The sequence below is a fragment of the Acanthopagrus latus genome, chromosome 11, assembly GCF_904848185.1.
Source record: "Acanthopagrus latus isolate v.2019 chromosome 11, fAcaLat1.1, whole genome shotgun sequence".
In the NCBI taxonomy this organism is placed as follows: Eukaryota; Metazoa; Chordata; class Actinopteri; order Spariformes; family Sparidae; genus Acanthopagrus; species Acanthopagrus latus.
Window position 1 is genome coordinate 19,996,549 of NC_051049.1, and position 15,121 is coordinate 20,011,669.

Sequence of the window (15,121 nt, forward strand, 5' to 3'; positions counted from 1 at the left end):
GAACCTAAAAATCTGTTAAATTTGTCACCTTTGATATAAACTATTGGAATGATATCACAAGACTACAATAAACTGTACATAGTATCAAAATGTATTGAATTATACACCTTAATTGATATATGCTCTATTATATTAACTATTGATTAATATAATGAGTTATTTCACAATCAGCGTTGGGCAAGTTACTTTAAAAATGCAATATATTACAATACTCGTTACTTTCAGTTGAAAGTTACATTACTTTACAATAAATTGCCAAGATCGATTTCAATAAACAAATAGCTTTGGACACAGGGATGAGCAGGCAAACAAAGGATCAACGTCTGATATATTATGAGATAGAAATAAATATGTTTAACTGTAAGCTCAGTCATATGATATACAGCAGACCTAAACCTTCTATAATGTAGCCTATAATGACATGACAAGACAAAAATCTCTTTTTCTATCCTTTTTATTTTAGTCCACAGAACAAGGAGTGCCTGGACACAATGTGATTCAAGAAGGTAAATTAAAGCGCACACAGAGGATCTGGCTTCATCATTTCAGTCACACAGAGACCGAACAAAGAACTTATAGGCTCGGTTATATAAAACACAAGCACAGCCTTTATTAATACGGATGGATTCTCAGAAAAACAACAATAAACGTTTCACACAGTCGGTAACGCGGATTGAAACGCGTCACGTGACATAAGCGTCGTCACCCATTACTGAAATTGTGGTATTTTACTCACGTAACAACACTCTTTCCACCGCTGTGCAATGTAAATGTAGCTCAGTGTATTTTATTTTATAAACGCATTTCCGTGCATGTCTTTTATTCTGAAAGCCTCCCACCGGAAGTCAGGTGCTCCTCCATCGCCGGCAGGGTGACGGCTGAGCAGCGCTGCCCTCCCCCGGCGCAGCCAGACAGACACACCGCCGGTGACTCGTCATTCCGCGCTGTAAGATGGCTACGGCGGACCGGCCCCCGGTCAGAGAAGGGATCCGGATATTTCTTCTCTGCTGTTGCTGGTACACGGTCAGCTCGGGGGGCAACATCGTCAACAAAATCATCCTCAATGGATTCCCGTACCCGGTCACAGTCTCTCTGTTCCACATTATTTCCATCGTCGTCTTCCTCCCGCCGTTGTTGCGGGCATGGGGAGTCCCCAAAACAGAACTGCCGAGCAGGTACTACCGGTGGTACATCCTGCCTTTAGCTTTCGGAAAATACTTTGCATCTGTGTCGGCCCATTTCAGCATATGGAAAGTACCAGTTTCATACGCGCACACGGGTGAGTACGTCGCTTTTTGTGATCATTTTGGTAATAATGAGAGGCCACCTGGTGCGTGTCAGTAACTTGATGATGTGTCTGTACCGTCAGCTGATGTTAGCTTCGTGGCTAGCGCTGCACAACTCGGCGACACGGACATTTAACTAGCATGAGGGCCCCGGGTCAGTGTGGCGCCCTGCGGGTCGTGAACAGACAGACTTTCGTGAGATTTATTAACTTAGGACAGTTTTTCCACCCACAAATTGTTAACCTTCAGACCGACATTAGGAATAAGTAACTGGTTGCTGTTAGCATGCTAGCTAACTTAATTAACGGTGATGTAGTACGTCAGGGGGGAGGGTCCATTACTGAGCCTGTTCTGTGTTGCAGTGAAGCTGCCTTAACTTTGATGTCAGACTGCCGGACAGTACACTGCTCCCCATGTCCTTGACTTTCCCTCAGGAAACCCAATCTAAAACATTATTAGGTTACCTGCCGTGGAATCAAATAACGCTAACTGTGCGTGTTTTACAGGAGCCGCAGCTCCAACTTTATTAGATAGGTGCACCTAGCTTAAAGTGCACAGTGCAGGGCTAAAACTAATTTAGACTGAGAAAGAACCCTGACAGGAAGGTTATGATGTTAATGTTTTGACGTATTCATTTAACTTTATGGTCTTCTTGGAAGATGCAGCTTGTGGGGGAGATGTTTCATCAATGACCTCCCTGTTTACTTCTTACAGCACCACTCCCAAATTAAGAAAAGGGTTGAATCGACTGTTAAATAGAAACCAAACTAAACTGACTGGCCACAGTATACGGAAGGTGTACAGCAGGGGGTCGACCGATGTGGCTTTTTGAAGACCAATATTTTGGACCGATATTCTCTTGCAGTAAACATGAAAATCTTTGTGTCAAAATTTCAAAAGTAAATATAAGTACAATTTACACAAGTACTATTTAATTAAGTACAATTTTGAGGAACTTTTCTTAAGTATTTCCATTTTCTGTTACTTGATACTTATGCCCCACTAAATTTTATTTGATAATTTTAGTTACTAGTTACTTTTCAGATTCAGATCATTGTATGGTTTACATAGGCTCATAACTGTGACATATTACCGAACAGATACGTTTGTGGGCAGGACATTGTGTGAGCGGATGTTGCATCAGAGCCAAAGTAGTATATTTATGAGTTTATTTTATTGGCAATTTGACAGAAAAGTCACAGTTACCGAATTGGAAAATGCTGAATATCGACACCGATAATCATCCAGGACCAATAATTGGTCTAGCCCAGGGGTGTCAAACTGATCCAGTAAAGGGCCATGTGGCTGCAGGTTTTCATTCCAACCAAGCAAGAACACGCCTGATTTGGATCAGCCAACCAATCAGCCAACCAAGCAAGAACATCAGGTGTGTTCTTGCTTGGTTGGAATGAAAACCTGCAGCCACATGGCCCTTTACTGGATCAGTTTGACACCCCTGGTCTAGCCCAAGTAAAATTTAGGATTAGGATTTAGGAACCAGCAGGTTTGTAATTGCAGAGCTTTTTTAGATTGTGTTAGTTTTATTGGAAAATCTGAACATTTCATGACTGACTCACAGTATGATCCTGATAATCATTAAAATGTTCTTAAAACTTTGAAGTTTTAACATATACCATATGTTTAACTAGGGAATAGTTACGTTAAATTGCTTGTACCAGTGATATGATTAGACTCTCACGCACACATTCAATAAGCCAAAGTGTTTCTGTGTATGAGTTGTGATTGGACACACTAACAAAAACCCTCTTTACTCTGACTCAACTCAAAAGGGTCGAGTATTATTGATATCAATTAGAGGCATCTCTTAGTATAATGCAGTGCAATGTAATTCCACCACAGGTAACTGCAGCCTTCAAAATGGTCATAAAGTTGAATCGATTCCTCTCTAAAATACAAATATAATTTCACCTTAATATTTAGAACATCCATTATAGCTTGGTAAACTCATTAAACAGGCAACCAAGTGTATCATTCAAACTTTGAATATTTAGAAGTAGGTAGACTTCAAATTAAACTATTCTTCACCTGTTTGAATGTAAAGGCCAGTATACAAACACTTATTTTGCAGTGATCTCTCAAGTGGGGTTATTAAACAATGCTGACAAAGATATGAAACAGAGGCTGGAAACTTTGCTCTTTAACAGTCAACTTTATTGTCCAAAAAGACATCAGTGCACTGAAACGGTGAACCTCACCAGGAACTTACTTTGATATGAGCCTCTGTCTTTGAGGGATGGCAGATTTCAACTGTGCTGAATCTAATTTTAATAATTTGAAGGTTGAAAGTATGTGCTGATAATTGCTGTGCTTTTAAATGGTAAGGGTGCCACCCTTGTATGTAAAACTTATTCATTGTTAGTGACACACCTAGTTAAATGTGATAGTACGTCAATTGATGACGCATTGCTATAGAGGCATGTGGACCTCTGAGTGACAGGAGCTTGTTTGACAGAGGTGTTGGCTTGACTGACATAAGAGCAATACTAATGTGATTTCTACAACATTTTCTGGTCCAAATGTAATCAGTGTCATACTCTTCGTACCTCTCAAATGGCACTTTGTGTTTGTCAAGGAAATACAGTGATTGGAGTTTCCAGGCTGACATTGTCCTTTTCAATATTCTTTTTTTCACAGTCAAAGCTACAATGCCAATATGGGTTGTGCTGCTATCAAGAATTATCATGAGGGAGAAGCAAACCACAAAGGTGAGTAGACTTGATGGCAAACAAGGCACAAGGCCCACTCTGTTTCTCAGTGTTGGCTCAGCAGTGGTGATGTGGCACTGTACTGCGCCTGTACGGCATCTCATATTACAGCCATCTGCAGGGGCTTTTGTCCCTGGACTGATAATCTGTGAGAGGATGGAGGTCACCGAGGAAAACTAACTTTTTATGTCCCCCAGCTGACCATATTCACCTGTTATATGCCCAAATACACTCACTACATTTCACTATAAAGGAACTAACCGGGTTTATGCAGGTGGTGGAAGGGCTTCAGACAGGTGATTGAACTTTTCCAGACCAGAAGGCAGAGTTGTTTGAGAACTAGAGGAAGTATCAGTTCACAGTCTCAGAGCACAGGGAACTGTGGGATAGAGTTATAGATTTGTAGATCAACCAGAGTCGGTGTAATGAAGAATATCCTGGAGAATTTGTCCACTTTATTTCAGATAAGAAGTTCATGCATACAACAAAATATTGAGTCATGTTTGTTTTAAATGGACAATAAAAGTTTGTAAAATGGTAACTTGAATATATAACTGACCCAAAATGTAAGTTTATTGATATAATTGAGTTATCTTGTCTTAATCATACCAAATGTGAGAAAATAGTGAACAAATGACAGTCCCGATTTCCAAGAGTGAAAATGACCTCTTCACATGTCTTGTTTAGTCACACCATCAATCAAAAATTCAAAAACTCCTGTTTGTTATTGTATATGTTTGTAACTTAAAGAGGAATAATCAATTATCAGAATATTCAGCTATAATTATTCTGTCAGCTAACTGATTAGTTAACTATAAGTTTAGAATTGTTGCCTGCCCATAAAATCTCAGCTCATCTTGTCCTTTGGTGATTATGGAAAAAATGTGCTCCATAGCCAAACTGGAAAACAAATCCTTCCATAGATATAACACAAAACACTGTATTATCATAACATTATAGGTTAACTTTGGTGTAAACTGTATTTTCTTCATGCACAGCTACTGTGATTAGCTGTCACACTGTTATATCATATGAACAGCTATGCCAAAGTGTGCAATGTGCAGCTGTATTATGTTAGAAAAATCTCCTCTCCTCTTTATAAAACCACCTGATTATCTGCCTCTATTTGATTGTTGCAAAGTTAACCACTCTGAACATCTCCGGATCACAGTTTAATTTTCCATCCTGATGGAACATTTTGCAGTCGAGGTTTGTTAGATGTGAATAAGGAGACCTCTGAGTCTAACACCAGCTCATCATGTTTACCTTACAGTCTCCAGGTCGGTACTCAGACAGGCTGCTGCATTCACAGACAGGGGACGTAGCTGTTGATGACGTGTAACTGTGTGTGTGGAGATCCTGTCTGAGGATCGACATCCTAAAAGTAGACTGGCAGTTGTATTTGATCACATTACAGGTGTGCCTAGAAAGGAGTAGCAATTGCATGTCCATATGTTCCCTCTTTAAATGCATTGTGTTGTCTCCAAATTGTCCTTTGAGTGCAACCCCTGGGATACATTTATGAAATAAGTCAGGACACCTAAAATGGGACAGCAATGTAGGCCTGTGCTGAAATAGATGAGTCCTCTTTGAACTGAACCAGTGACTTCACTTTCCTGTATGTGTGTTCGAAGCACAAGTAGAAAAGATGAAATTTCAGTGTGTTAGCAGAAGGTCATTTTCAATTTTTCATCCTGATTGTGTCAAACAAATTGTGACCTAGAGCTGCTCTGCTTCCTGAAGTGCATCCTGTTAATAAAGTTTAATCATCAACCAATGCATTAAGAAAGCTGCGTTAAAGGAACAACCTGTAGTTTTGGTTTAGAGCAGACAGAGTTCATATTGTCAAACTGCACTGGTACCTCCTGTTTTTTTTTTTTTTGTTTTTTTTTTTTTTAAATGTCTTTATTTCAGACTTGTAACTACTGTTCTTTTACTATAAGTACCGCTCATGTTTCTGTATTTCTCTGCATGTGTGAGACACAGTAAAACTGTGGTTTACTGTGATAAACAGGTGGAATCATCCAACAAGTTCTCACTGCCGTGTTCTCTCAGTTTCACTCTGGGTGGTTGGTTGAGGGAGGAATGAGCGAGTGAGTGGGCGCACAAGTGGGTTTCATAACAACTGCAGGTCGTTATCGTTTCTCATGGTTTAGTATTCTTCAACATGCAAATGAATCTGACTATAGAGGTTGTGGTAGTTTCAGCACATGAGGTGTTGTCCCCAAGTGTTTGGACCAAGATAGACGGGTTACAGTATGTCCAGCTGCAGCCTCTAACGTTGTGCTTGCAGGCGTTGTTTCATCCTGTTTACATGTTTTTGGACAGACGGCTTCTGCAGTACTTTTGGCCATTTTAGTTTAAGTTTTAGTTTTGAAATTTTGTGAAGACCTGTCCTGGGTTTTTACTTTTCGATCAGTTAAAATGTGGCCGTGCTTTCATAACATTGAGAGCACAAAATTCTAGATTTTTAGACAAAAAATGAATAGAAAAAGTTCTATGTGTTAAGCACAACAACGATGAAGTTAACAAATTTTGACCTGGGTCAGAAGAGTGGGAAGAGGTGGGAATATGTGGACACTGCTGTGGGTGTGTCAGCTCGTGTTAGAGAGATGAGAGAGCGAGAAAGCAACGCTGGTATCAGTATCGATGCTGTGGCAAACGGGTATTGAAACAGTTTGAAATACGTATTACGAAATTATCAATATTCAGTATTTTTGACAAGAAGAAATTTGACATTTTCCCAGGAGAAAGTGAATGCCTGTCTGAAATAACCCCACACTTCACACACTTAACATGTCTTACATGCCGGTCAAATGCGTTGTGATGATTTGTTGACGTTACAGTAATGCATTACTTTTGTACCCAATTGTCATTTAGATATTACTAAACATAAAAAGATGGCAGCAGGCCACTAAAATTCTCATTGTCTATTGGTGTGGTGGTTTGTTAGTTTGGTTTGTCAGTAGGATTACACTAAAACTCCTGAAGAGTTTTCTATGAAACCTGGATCGAGGATGGTCTCTTCCCAGAATAAACCCCATTAACTTTGATTTGATAAGGGGACATATCATTCTCACAGTTTTTTTTTCTCAGGGATTAATGCACAGACCATGATGAAAAAAATCTGATTAGGTAAATTGTGGTTAAGCAGTTCTGGGTGATTTAAGATTTGGAGTGACACAGGGCCATCAAGGTTGACATTGGATCAGGCTTGATTGCCTGCATTTTACAGTTTTCATACCACATACCACAATTAGTTACTGCATACATACATTGTATGTACTGTACATGCTGGAAAAATAAACATCAAAAACAACATATTGCATGACTTTACACAGCACTGAAGATGGCAGTTGTACACTAGAGCAGTATTTTTTGACATGGTTAGTTTTAAGGCTCAAGCTGTATCTTTATTGTTTAGGATTTTAATGGAGGAAAGCACAAGTGATTAAAATCAAGTACTAAAACAAGTTGGATCGCACTAAAACACCCAACAAAACCAATAAAAAAAGCAGCAATATTCAGGCCCAGTCTCACAGGCAAAGCAGCACCACTGGAAGTTGTGAATGTATTTGTCTGACAGTTGCTGCAGACACAAAGAGAATTCTTCAAAAAAAAAATGATGAGAAGGGAACTCGAGCCTGAGGTGGCATCTTTATATTCCTCTGACCAAAAGTCCAACATCCAAAGACTGGAATTGATTTGGAAACTGAATTACCAGAGTGTTGTTTGTGTTATCAGCTGCTGACTCTGCCTCCTGTCTCTTTCGTAGGTGTATGTATCGCTCATCCCCATCATCAGTGGCGTGCTGCTGGCCACAGCGACTGAGCTGTCCTTTGATGTTTCAGGACTAATCAGCGCTCTCGCTGCCACGCTTTGCTTCTCTCTGCAGAACATCTTCTCCAAAAAGGTAACTCAGTCTCCTACAAAGAGGATGATGATAGAAGGGGACTGATTGAAATGATTGATTCCTTGACAGTTAGTTGTGAAATGCCTGAAGTGGATCTCCTGGTTTGTATAGTTTTGTGACACTGGATTTCAGAAGTGGCCAAGTGGGCTTCAGGGGACATATCCCTTTTGTTTTTCTTTTAATTTTGACCTTGATCACCTGGTTGTCATGTATATAAATGTTCTTAAGGGCTGTGTTATATTCATAATTGATTAATATGTCAATCATTTTCACAACAGTTCAGATTTACAAGGTCAAAAGAAGCGTTGGGAAACATTTAAATTACATTAACGTACACACCAGTCATCTTGTTTGATTTCACAATATGTACAAGTTTCAGACAGTGGATGAGTAAATCATGGGACTAATTTTAGATACCTAAAAACATTTAGTTTCAATACTGTATTTGGTATTACATGCTAATTTTAATAATGCAAATAAGAGGCTGAAGGGAGAATCTAAACTATAAATGCTGCATTTAGGTGATCACTACTATACCGTCTCCTGCCACAAGATGGTGGTTGCATTTTACTGACCCATAAGTCTTCTTTATGACTCTGTTAAAGGTCAATGGTCCAGTGAACATATTCTCTGTCTAACATTACAGTGAAGTAGCGAGAAATGGAACAAATCATTGAATATTTCCTTCCCTGGCTGCCACTTATTTTTAATGGCAATAATACCCACAATTTCCCACATTATCTGGGATTCCATGTCAAGGCTGGAAATGTTAGAAAAAGATTTCAAACAACTCTGCTTGCAAGAATGTAACTTTTTTTTTTTTTTAGGTTCGTAGGGATTTATTGTTTCTGTCTCAAAGTGCCAAAATAACAGCTTTTTTTGTCGGCAGAATCAGGTTTTTTGATGTAATTTTGTAAAACTTGCTTTGATCGTGTTCAGTGTGTAGTGGACAACAGAATGTGTCTAAAGAAGAAAAGAGCAACAACTCTTCATCACTTCTCCTTGACTAGTGCAGCTCTAATTCATTTTAGTTTTATTTTTTTATTGACCTTTTTTTTTTTTTTCTTTGAAAGGTGTTGCGAGACACAAGGATCCACCACTTGAGGCTGCTCAATATCCTGGGCTTTAACGCCGTCATCTTCATGCTGCCCACATGGGTCCTGGTGGATCTCTCTGTGTTTCTTGTAAATGGAGACATGGTGAGTAGTAACATCTGTTTAACCAAACACCACACCCTGGCCTGCCTTACGAGCCTGAATGTAACCTGACCGTACTGCTTTCCTTACAGTCGGACCTCTCTGGATCATCCGGCACCTTTGTCCTCCTGCTCATCAGCGGCTTTTGCAACTTCGCCCAGAACGTCATTGCGTTCAGCATCCTCAATCTCGTCAGCCCGCTCAGCTACGCTGTCGCCAACGCCACCAAGAGGATCATGGTCATCAGCATCTCTCTGCTAATGCTGCGCAACCCGGTCACCCTCACAAACGTCCTGGGTATGATGACGGCCATATTTGGAGTCTTCCTCTACAACAAGGTGAGTCCACCTGATGAAGAGAAGGAAAGTGGAAGGAGGAGAAAAAATGAAGGAGCAAATAGAGGGAGGGAGTCATAGGGACAGGAGTTAAAGGAGAAAATAGCTTCAGTCTAATTTATGGAAGTTTAAAAACAATAAGTCATCCTTCAGTTCAGTTGATCTTTTGGAAATGTACTGCCTTTGGCCTTATTTTGTGGTAAGAAATGTAAAAACTTGATTGCATTATAATCCATTATCTTCCATAGTAACTGTTCTCCACTGGGAGCTTTAAATATTCTCTCTATATATAGTCACTGTATGCTCTGTCAGCCTTTGCTCCATTCACAGTTGTTCTTTCCTTATATGTAAACGGCTTGGCACTCGCTTTAAAGGGGCCCGCCATACAACTTGGCTGTTGACTTCAATGTAAATAGTAAAGTTATATTAAACTTTATTTATCCCATTGAGGAAAAGGTTTGACTCGCCCAAACTATTTAGAGTGGGCAGCCACAGTGCAGTGCCAGCGGACCAACTACCAAGACACCCAGTCATTTAAAATCCATTTCTCCTCTGCCAACAGGCCAAGTACGACGCTAACAAGGAGAAGAAGCTCCTGCCCAGCGCCAAGCAGGACCTGATGTCCTTCGACAACCCGGGGCTGGAGAAGATCCAGGCCAATGGGTCAGTGCCTTTCTCCCACGGCTCAGAGCAGCAGCACAGCTGGAACAACGTGCTGACCGACCACTTTCAGTACAGTCGGCAGACCTACACGACAAACTACAACAGCAACCACCAGTATGTGGTGTAGAGGAGTCGTCTCTGGGTCGCTGTCATAGACATAACTGTGTGTAGCCACCCTCCCAGCAGCGGGTCTTCACAGCCCCGTACACGAGACTGCAGGCAAGTGCTATTTGATCTGGATAAGAAGAATGAGATGAGTTGTTCATGATGGGCCAGTGATGTGACCTCCCCCACGCTCCTCCCGGTCTAAACTTCACTATCTGACAGTTTCGCTGTATGTCATTGTTTATTTATGACTATGGTACCAACAGTACGAGCTGGTCTGAGAGAAAACAAAACTCACATCACCTGTTTTCATTTTGGTGATGGAGTCAGACAACCAGACGCAGAAATGACGCACGTAAAAGGTAGTTGGTAAATTTGCACCTTACTGTCTGGAAACGTCTGAGTTTTGTTTTCACAGCCAGCTGTACTTTTTTTAAGTTGTTTTGTTCACTTTCAGAGGAAACTTGAACCGGATCAACAGTCATCATGTTACAAGGTGTAACAAAGCAGAAGGACTCGACATTTTGGTTTCAGGAATTTCATGTGTAGGGTTATCATTTTCATCACAAAGCACCTGTAATGATGTGGAGGGGAACAATATGTTTGTATAAAACGTGTTCCATTATTCAAAAGCTTGATATGGGTTGAGGATCTGAGCTGACAGTTATAGAAGGGACATTTTCATAGATTTTTATCAGACTGTCACTTTTAATTCTAGTGAAATTCAAAATGTTTGTTAAACCACCAGCAGAAATCCATGGTCCTTGGCAGATAATTCCCACTGACTTTGGTGATCTCCTGACTTTTCATTCTGCGCTATCGCAAGGTTTATTTTTTAGTTTGTTTTTTTACATAAAATGTTAACTTTCAGATGGATTTTGGTACAAACATTTAAATCCCCATCCTGATGTGGTCCTCTAACTTTGCATTTAATCACCATCATCCAGTCAAAATCTTTATGTCTCCAATACTGTAGTTTGTGGTGTATTTGGTGTATTTAAAACAAAAAAAAATCTGCTAAACAAATGCGATTCCCATCAGCTGGCCCTCTTGTTTAGTACTAATTAATGTCAGCATGTTTGTCAGCATCATCATTGTGAGCATGTTGGCATGGTAACAGTAGCATCTAGTTAGTGCTGGAGTACAGTCTCACAGCTGTAGACTCTTTAGTCTGGTTTCAGTACACGGGAGATGCTTTTGTAGACGTTACATCACTTGCTGTCCAAATTACAAGTGCCTGATGAAGAAAAATGCCCAAAATTCAGTATTAAATACATCCATTCATTATGTCTGCAAGAAAAATGATGCTTGTAAACTTGTTGCCCAAAAAAGATCAGTCAAATTTCAGTCACACTTGTTTTGTTAAAGAGCTTGTGGAACACACAAAGCCTCCCTGTCTTTGAACCAAGATAAACTTTCATGAAAACAAAGAGTGAGACCAGTTCTGTGTCCAAGAACAGTCAATGACCTCCTAAAGTTCTGCCTATTTTCCTAAGATGGATAGATCGATTGATTGATAGATAGATAGATGTTATCATAGAGCAATAAGGAAAAGATTTAGCGCTAACGTTAGATTCACTAAAACAAATGATTCTTTCACTCTGCACTCCATCAGCTGCATACTGTAATGATGCTCATGATGTTTCATCTTACTTCAGAAATCATTTTGATGTCCTAGTTTGGAGTTGAAGAATCAATTTCAAATAATGCATAGTTTGTTTTTATTGACTATTGGTATTTATGGATCTGCAAAGCTTCTCAGTCAGAGTGAGATTCTCTCCCCTTTGAAAGAGATTTCTGTCAGCCTGAACCAAAGCTGCTCCGTCATGTGTTTTCTTCTTAAACAGGCCCGAAAAACATGTGAAATTTAGATTGTGAGGGTTTGTTAATTGACTTTATAGTTGTTTCCAACATTGCTGTCAGAAGGTCACCAGACAAAATGAGACATGCATGAAATCAGAGGGTTGAGTTGTGCAATTTAAAGATTCAGCTATACTTTAATAAGAGGTGTCATTATCATTGATTACAGTAAATGATCATCATTAAAGTGCTTGAAGAATTTTTAATTTCAGAGACGTGTTTTGCGTCTCACTCCAGCAATATGATTTTTTTTTTTTTTTTTTTTAATGTTCCTTTTTTTGTGAAATGTCTCGGCATCTGAATCAACATTGTATCTCTGCTTATTTGTTTTGTTGGGACAAACGCACACTGATTGAATCTTTTGTAAAAATGCCAGTTGTAGCCTGTGAGCTTAATTTTGTCAGCTGTTGTCCTGGGTAAACTTGGGGATATTCTAGTAATATGGCATTTATTTTAGCATACTATGTTTGCCTTTGATTCAAAACACTGTCAGAGAATTTAGAGTCTCTGGGGTCGGTACGCACTGGGCTTCCCAGAGACAAACCAGTGTCAGTACAAAAACACCTTTTTGTTGTAATTGAAACAGCCCTGTGATTACTTCCTGTTTCTAATGTCCCTTTTTGTTAGAACTGCTGCTGTATTTGTTTCTGTGTTGACTGTTGGACCCTTTGAAGGCTTGACTCTGTGATGTTAAATTGAGACTTGGAGCGTTAGAGTTGTTCCGTACCAGCTCACCGAGGCCCTCCCACTTCATGTCATGGATTAACTTGGAAAAAAGTGTAATAACTTCTATTTTTATATATGCGAAGTCCTATAGCAGTACTCTTGATACATATAGATTTGTGAAGTTTTGCCCTCGGAGTTGCATTTAATTTTTGTGATTCTTTGCATGTGTATTCTCAGCCTCACAAGCTGCTTTTTTTTTTTCTCCGGATTGGGTTGAAATTTGTCTCAGCATCCAAAGACCCAAAGGATATTTTACAGTAATCAAATCAGTAACAGTAATTCACTTTTTAACCAAACAAAACGTCTTTCATTTTATTTTCAAATCTTGCTTTCATTTTCTTGCAACCAAATATAAATTTTGTGTAAAATTGAAAGTACAGAGTAGGAGAGGATTTTGCAATGTCCCTCGAGTAAAATTTAAGTTTTTTACATGAACCCTTTTGAGAAAATCCAAGACATGAAACTGGGAAAAGTCTGCAAGCAGAAAATATAATTTTGTGCACTACAATACCACAAACAGCTGCTTCAAAAATGACAGAGGTTGAATCATAATATCTGAAAAGGTGCCGGCATTCATTTTTGTTTTCTGTATTAACATTGAATTAAATCACTGTGTAATGTCAAAGTGTTGCTCACGACGCTGAAACAGCAGAGGATGAACACCCATCTCTGCAACTCGATGACTGTTTGGTTTTACCGCTGCACGTATCTCTCATCAACTCCTGGAAGCTCCTGTGATAAGAACCTCATGTACTTAAAGAGTAACTCCAACAATTTGACACATTAAAGTGTGTTTACAGAACTTTGGGGGTTCTACTACATTTGTGAAAAAAGTATTATAAGGCCATTTGTTACTCCAGAAGAAGCTGCAAGTGATCTTATAAATGGAGTGATGTCATTCAGTAGCTACGTTGCATTATGGGTAATGTAGGCACCAGCGTTTGAAAAGGAAGAAGAATGTCTGGCGATGAAAAAGGTGATATCCTCGGGTCTGCTGTATTGGTTTGGGCAAATTCTTTTTGAACTTGTGAACTGAAATGAGTCAGCTGTGTTAGACCAGTGGATGGCTTCCCCAATCTTTGTGCCTAAATTACCCACAATGCAGCTTCTGATTGACATCACTTTAGACAATTAATCAGATCACATGCAGCTTCCCCTGGAGCCACAGATGGCTTCATACTACTGTCTCGACATATGCAGTAGTACTCCACAAGACCTCTCAACACACTTTGATGTGTGTAAAATTGGTGGATTTACCCTTTAACCTCCCAACATCTAACAGGCAGATAGATGCAATGATTCACTCAGTGGTTAGAAAACAAATTGAGTCATTCAACAACTGAAGCACCAAACAGCATAAAGAACACTAGATTTAATTTATCAGGATTCCAGAAATGTACACATATTTTTTATGTTACCTACATTCTGCTGGTATAATGAAGATGAATTATTAAACACTAAACACCCTCAGTCAGTCGAGGGGGCATACACACACATCTTCAACGACAGGTGGGTCTTTGTTAGCTCAGAAAGCTCATGTTAACACTGTTGCGTCATGTAAAAAAATACTTAAATCATCAAACGCTTTAAGAGACGAGCCATTTCAAATCAAAATGAGCTCATACACATATTTTGATATAAATATCCCTTAAATGAACTCCTCTGCATATCAGGTTGGTGCAACAAATCAAGTGAAATGTGACATATTGTGCATGAGAGATGATGTGTTAAACAGCAGCGTGATGTCAACAGACAACATCCAAAATAAAACTATTCAACAAAGAAGTAATATTTTCAAAGGATACAAGAGTAATACTAAGAGTTTGTTCTCATTTCCCCTCGAAAAATCTGCAATAATATCCAGAATTTTGGAAAGTAGCAGTCCACATGTGGAGAAGGTGAATAAGAGTACAAGTCACAGGTGAAATGCATCTGCTTCATGTCACACCTCATGTTGCCAAAAGCAGAGTGTATAACCATTTTAGTGCTGATGCACCACAGGGTGGAGGTCTCTGTTTGCAGGTGGACAGCATGTGCAGATTTCATAAACTCCAACCTGTCGCTCACATGTTGCAGTTTATGACTTTTCTTGATGATTTTGTTTCCAGAGTCCTGCTGGCTGTTTGTCTCTGTACAGTGAGCGAGCGTGGAGGACGGCTGGATCTCCCCTGTAACGCTTTTAACCGCGATGTAAATCTCAATGAAGGGGGGAAACGCGGAGGTTACTTTGTAAAACTTGTATAATTATTATTTTTGTGCGTCTTTAATGGATCTTGAGACAGAATTTTTACTTAACCGATGTTTATAGATT

At 39.5% G+C, this 15,121-nt stretch overlaps 1 protein-coding gene across 1 annotated transcript; it reads left to right on the forward strand.

Annotated features, from left to right (window-relative positions):
- The first annotated feature begins 444 nt into the window (after nt 1-444).
- Nucleotides 445-14,536, forward strand: slc35e1 (solute carrier family 35 member E1). Its single transcript, XM_037114604.1, has 6 exons — nt 445-1,279; nt 3,942-4,012; nt 7,788-7,925; nt 8,999-9,124; nt 9,214-9,459; nt 10,019-14,536. The coding sequence occupies exons 1-6, from the start codon at nt 952-954 to the stop codon at nt 10,244-10,246; spliced, it is 1,137 nt and encodes a 378-aa protein (XP_036970499.1). The 5' UTR covers nt 445-951; the 3' UTR covers nt 10,247-14,536.
- Nucleotides 14,537-15,121: the final 585 nt, after the last annotated feature.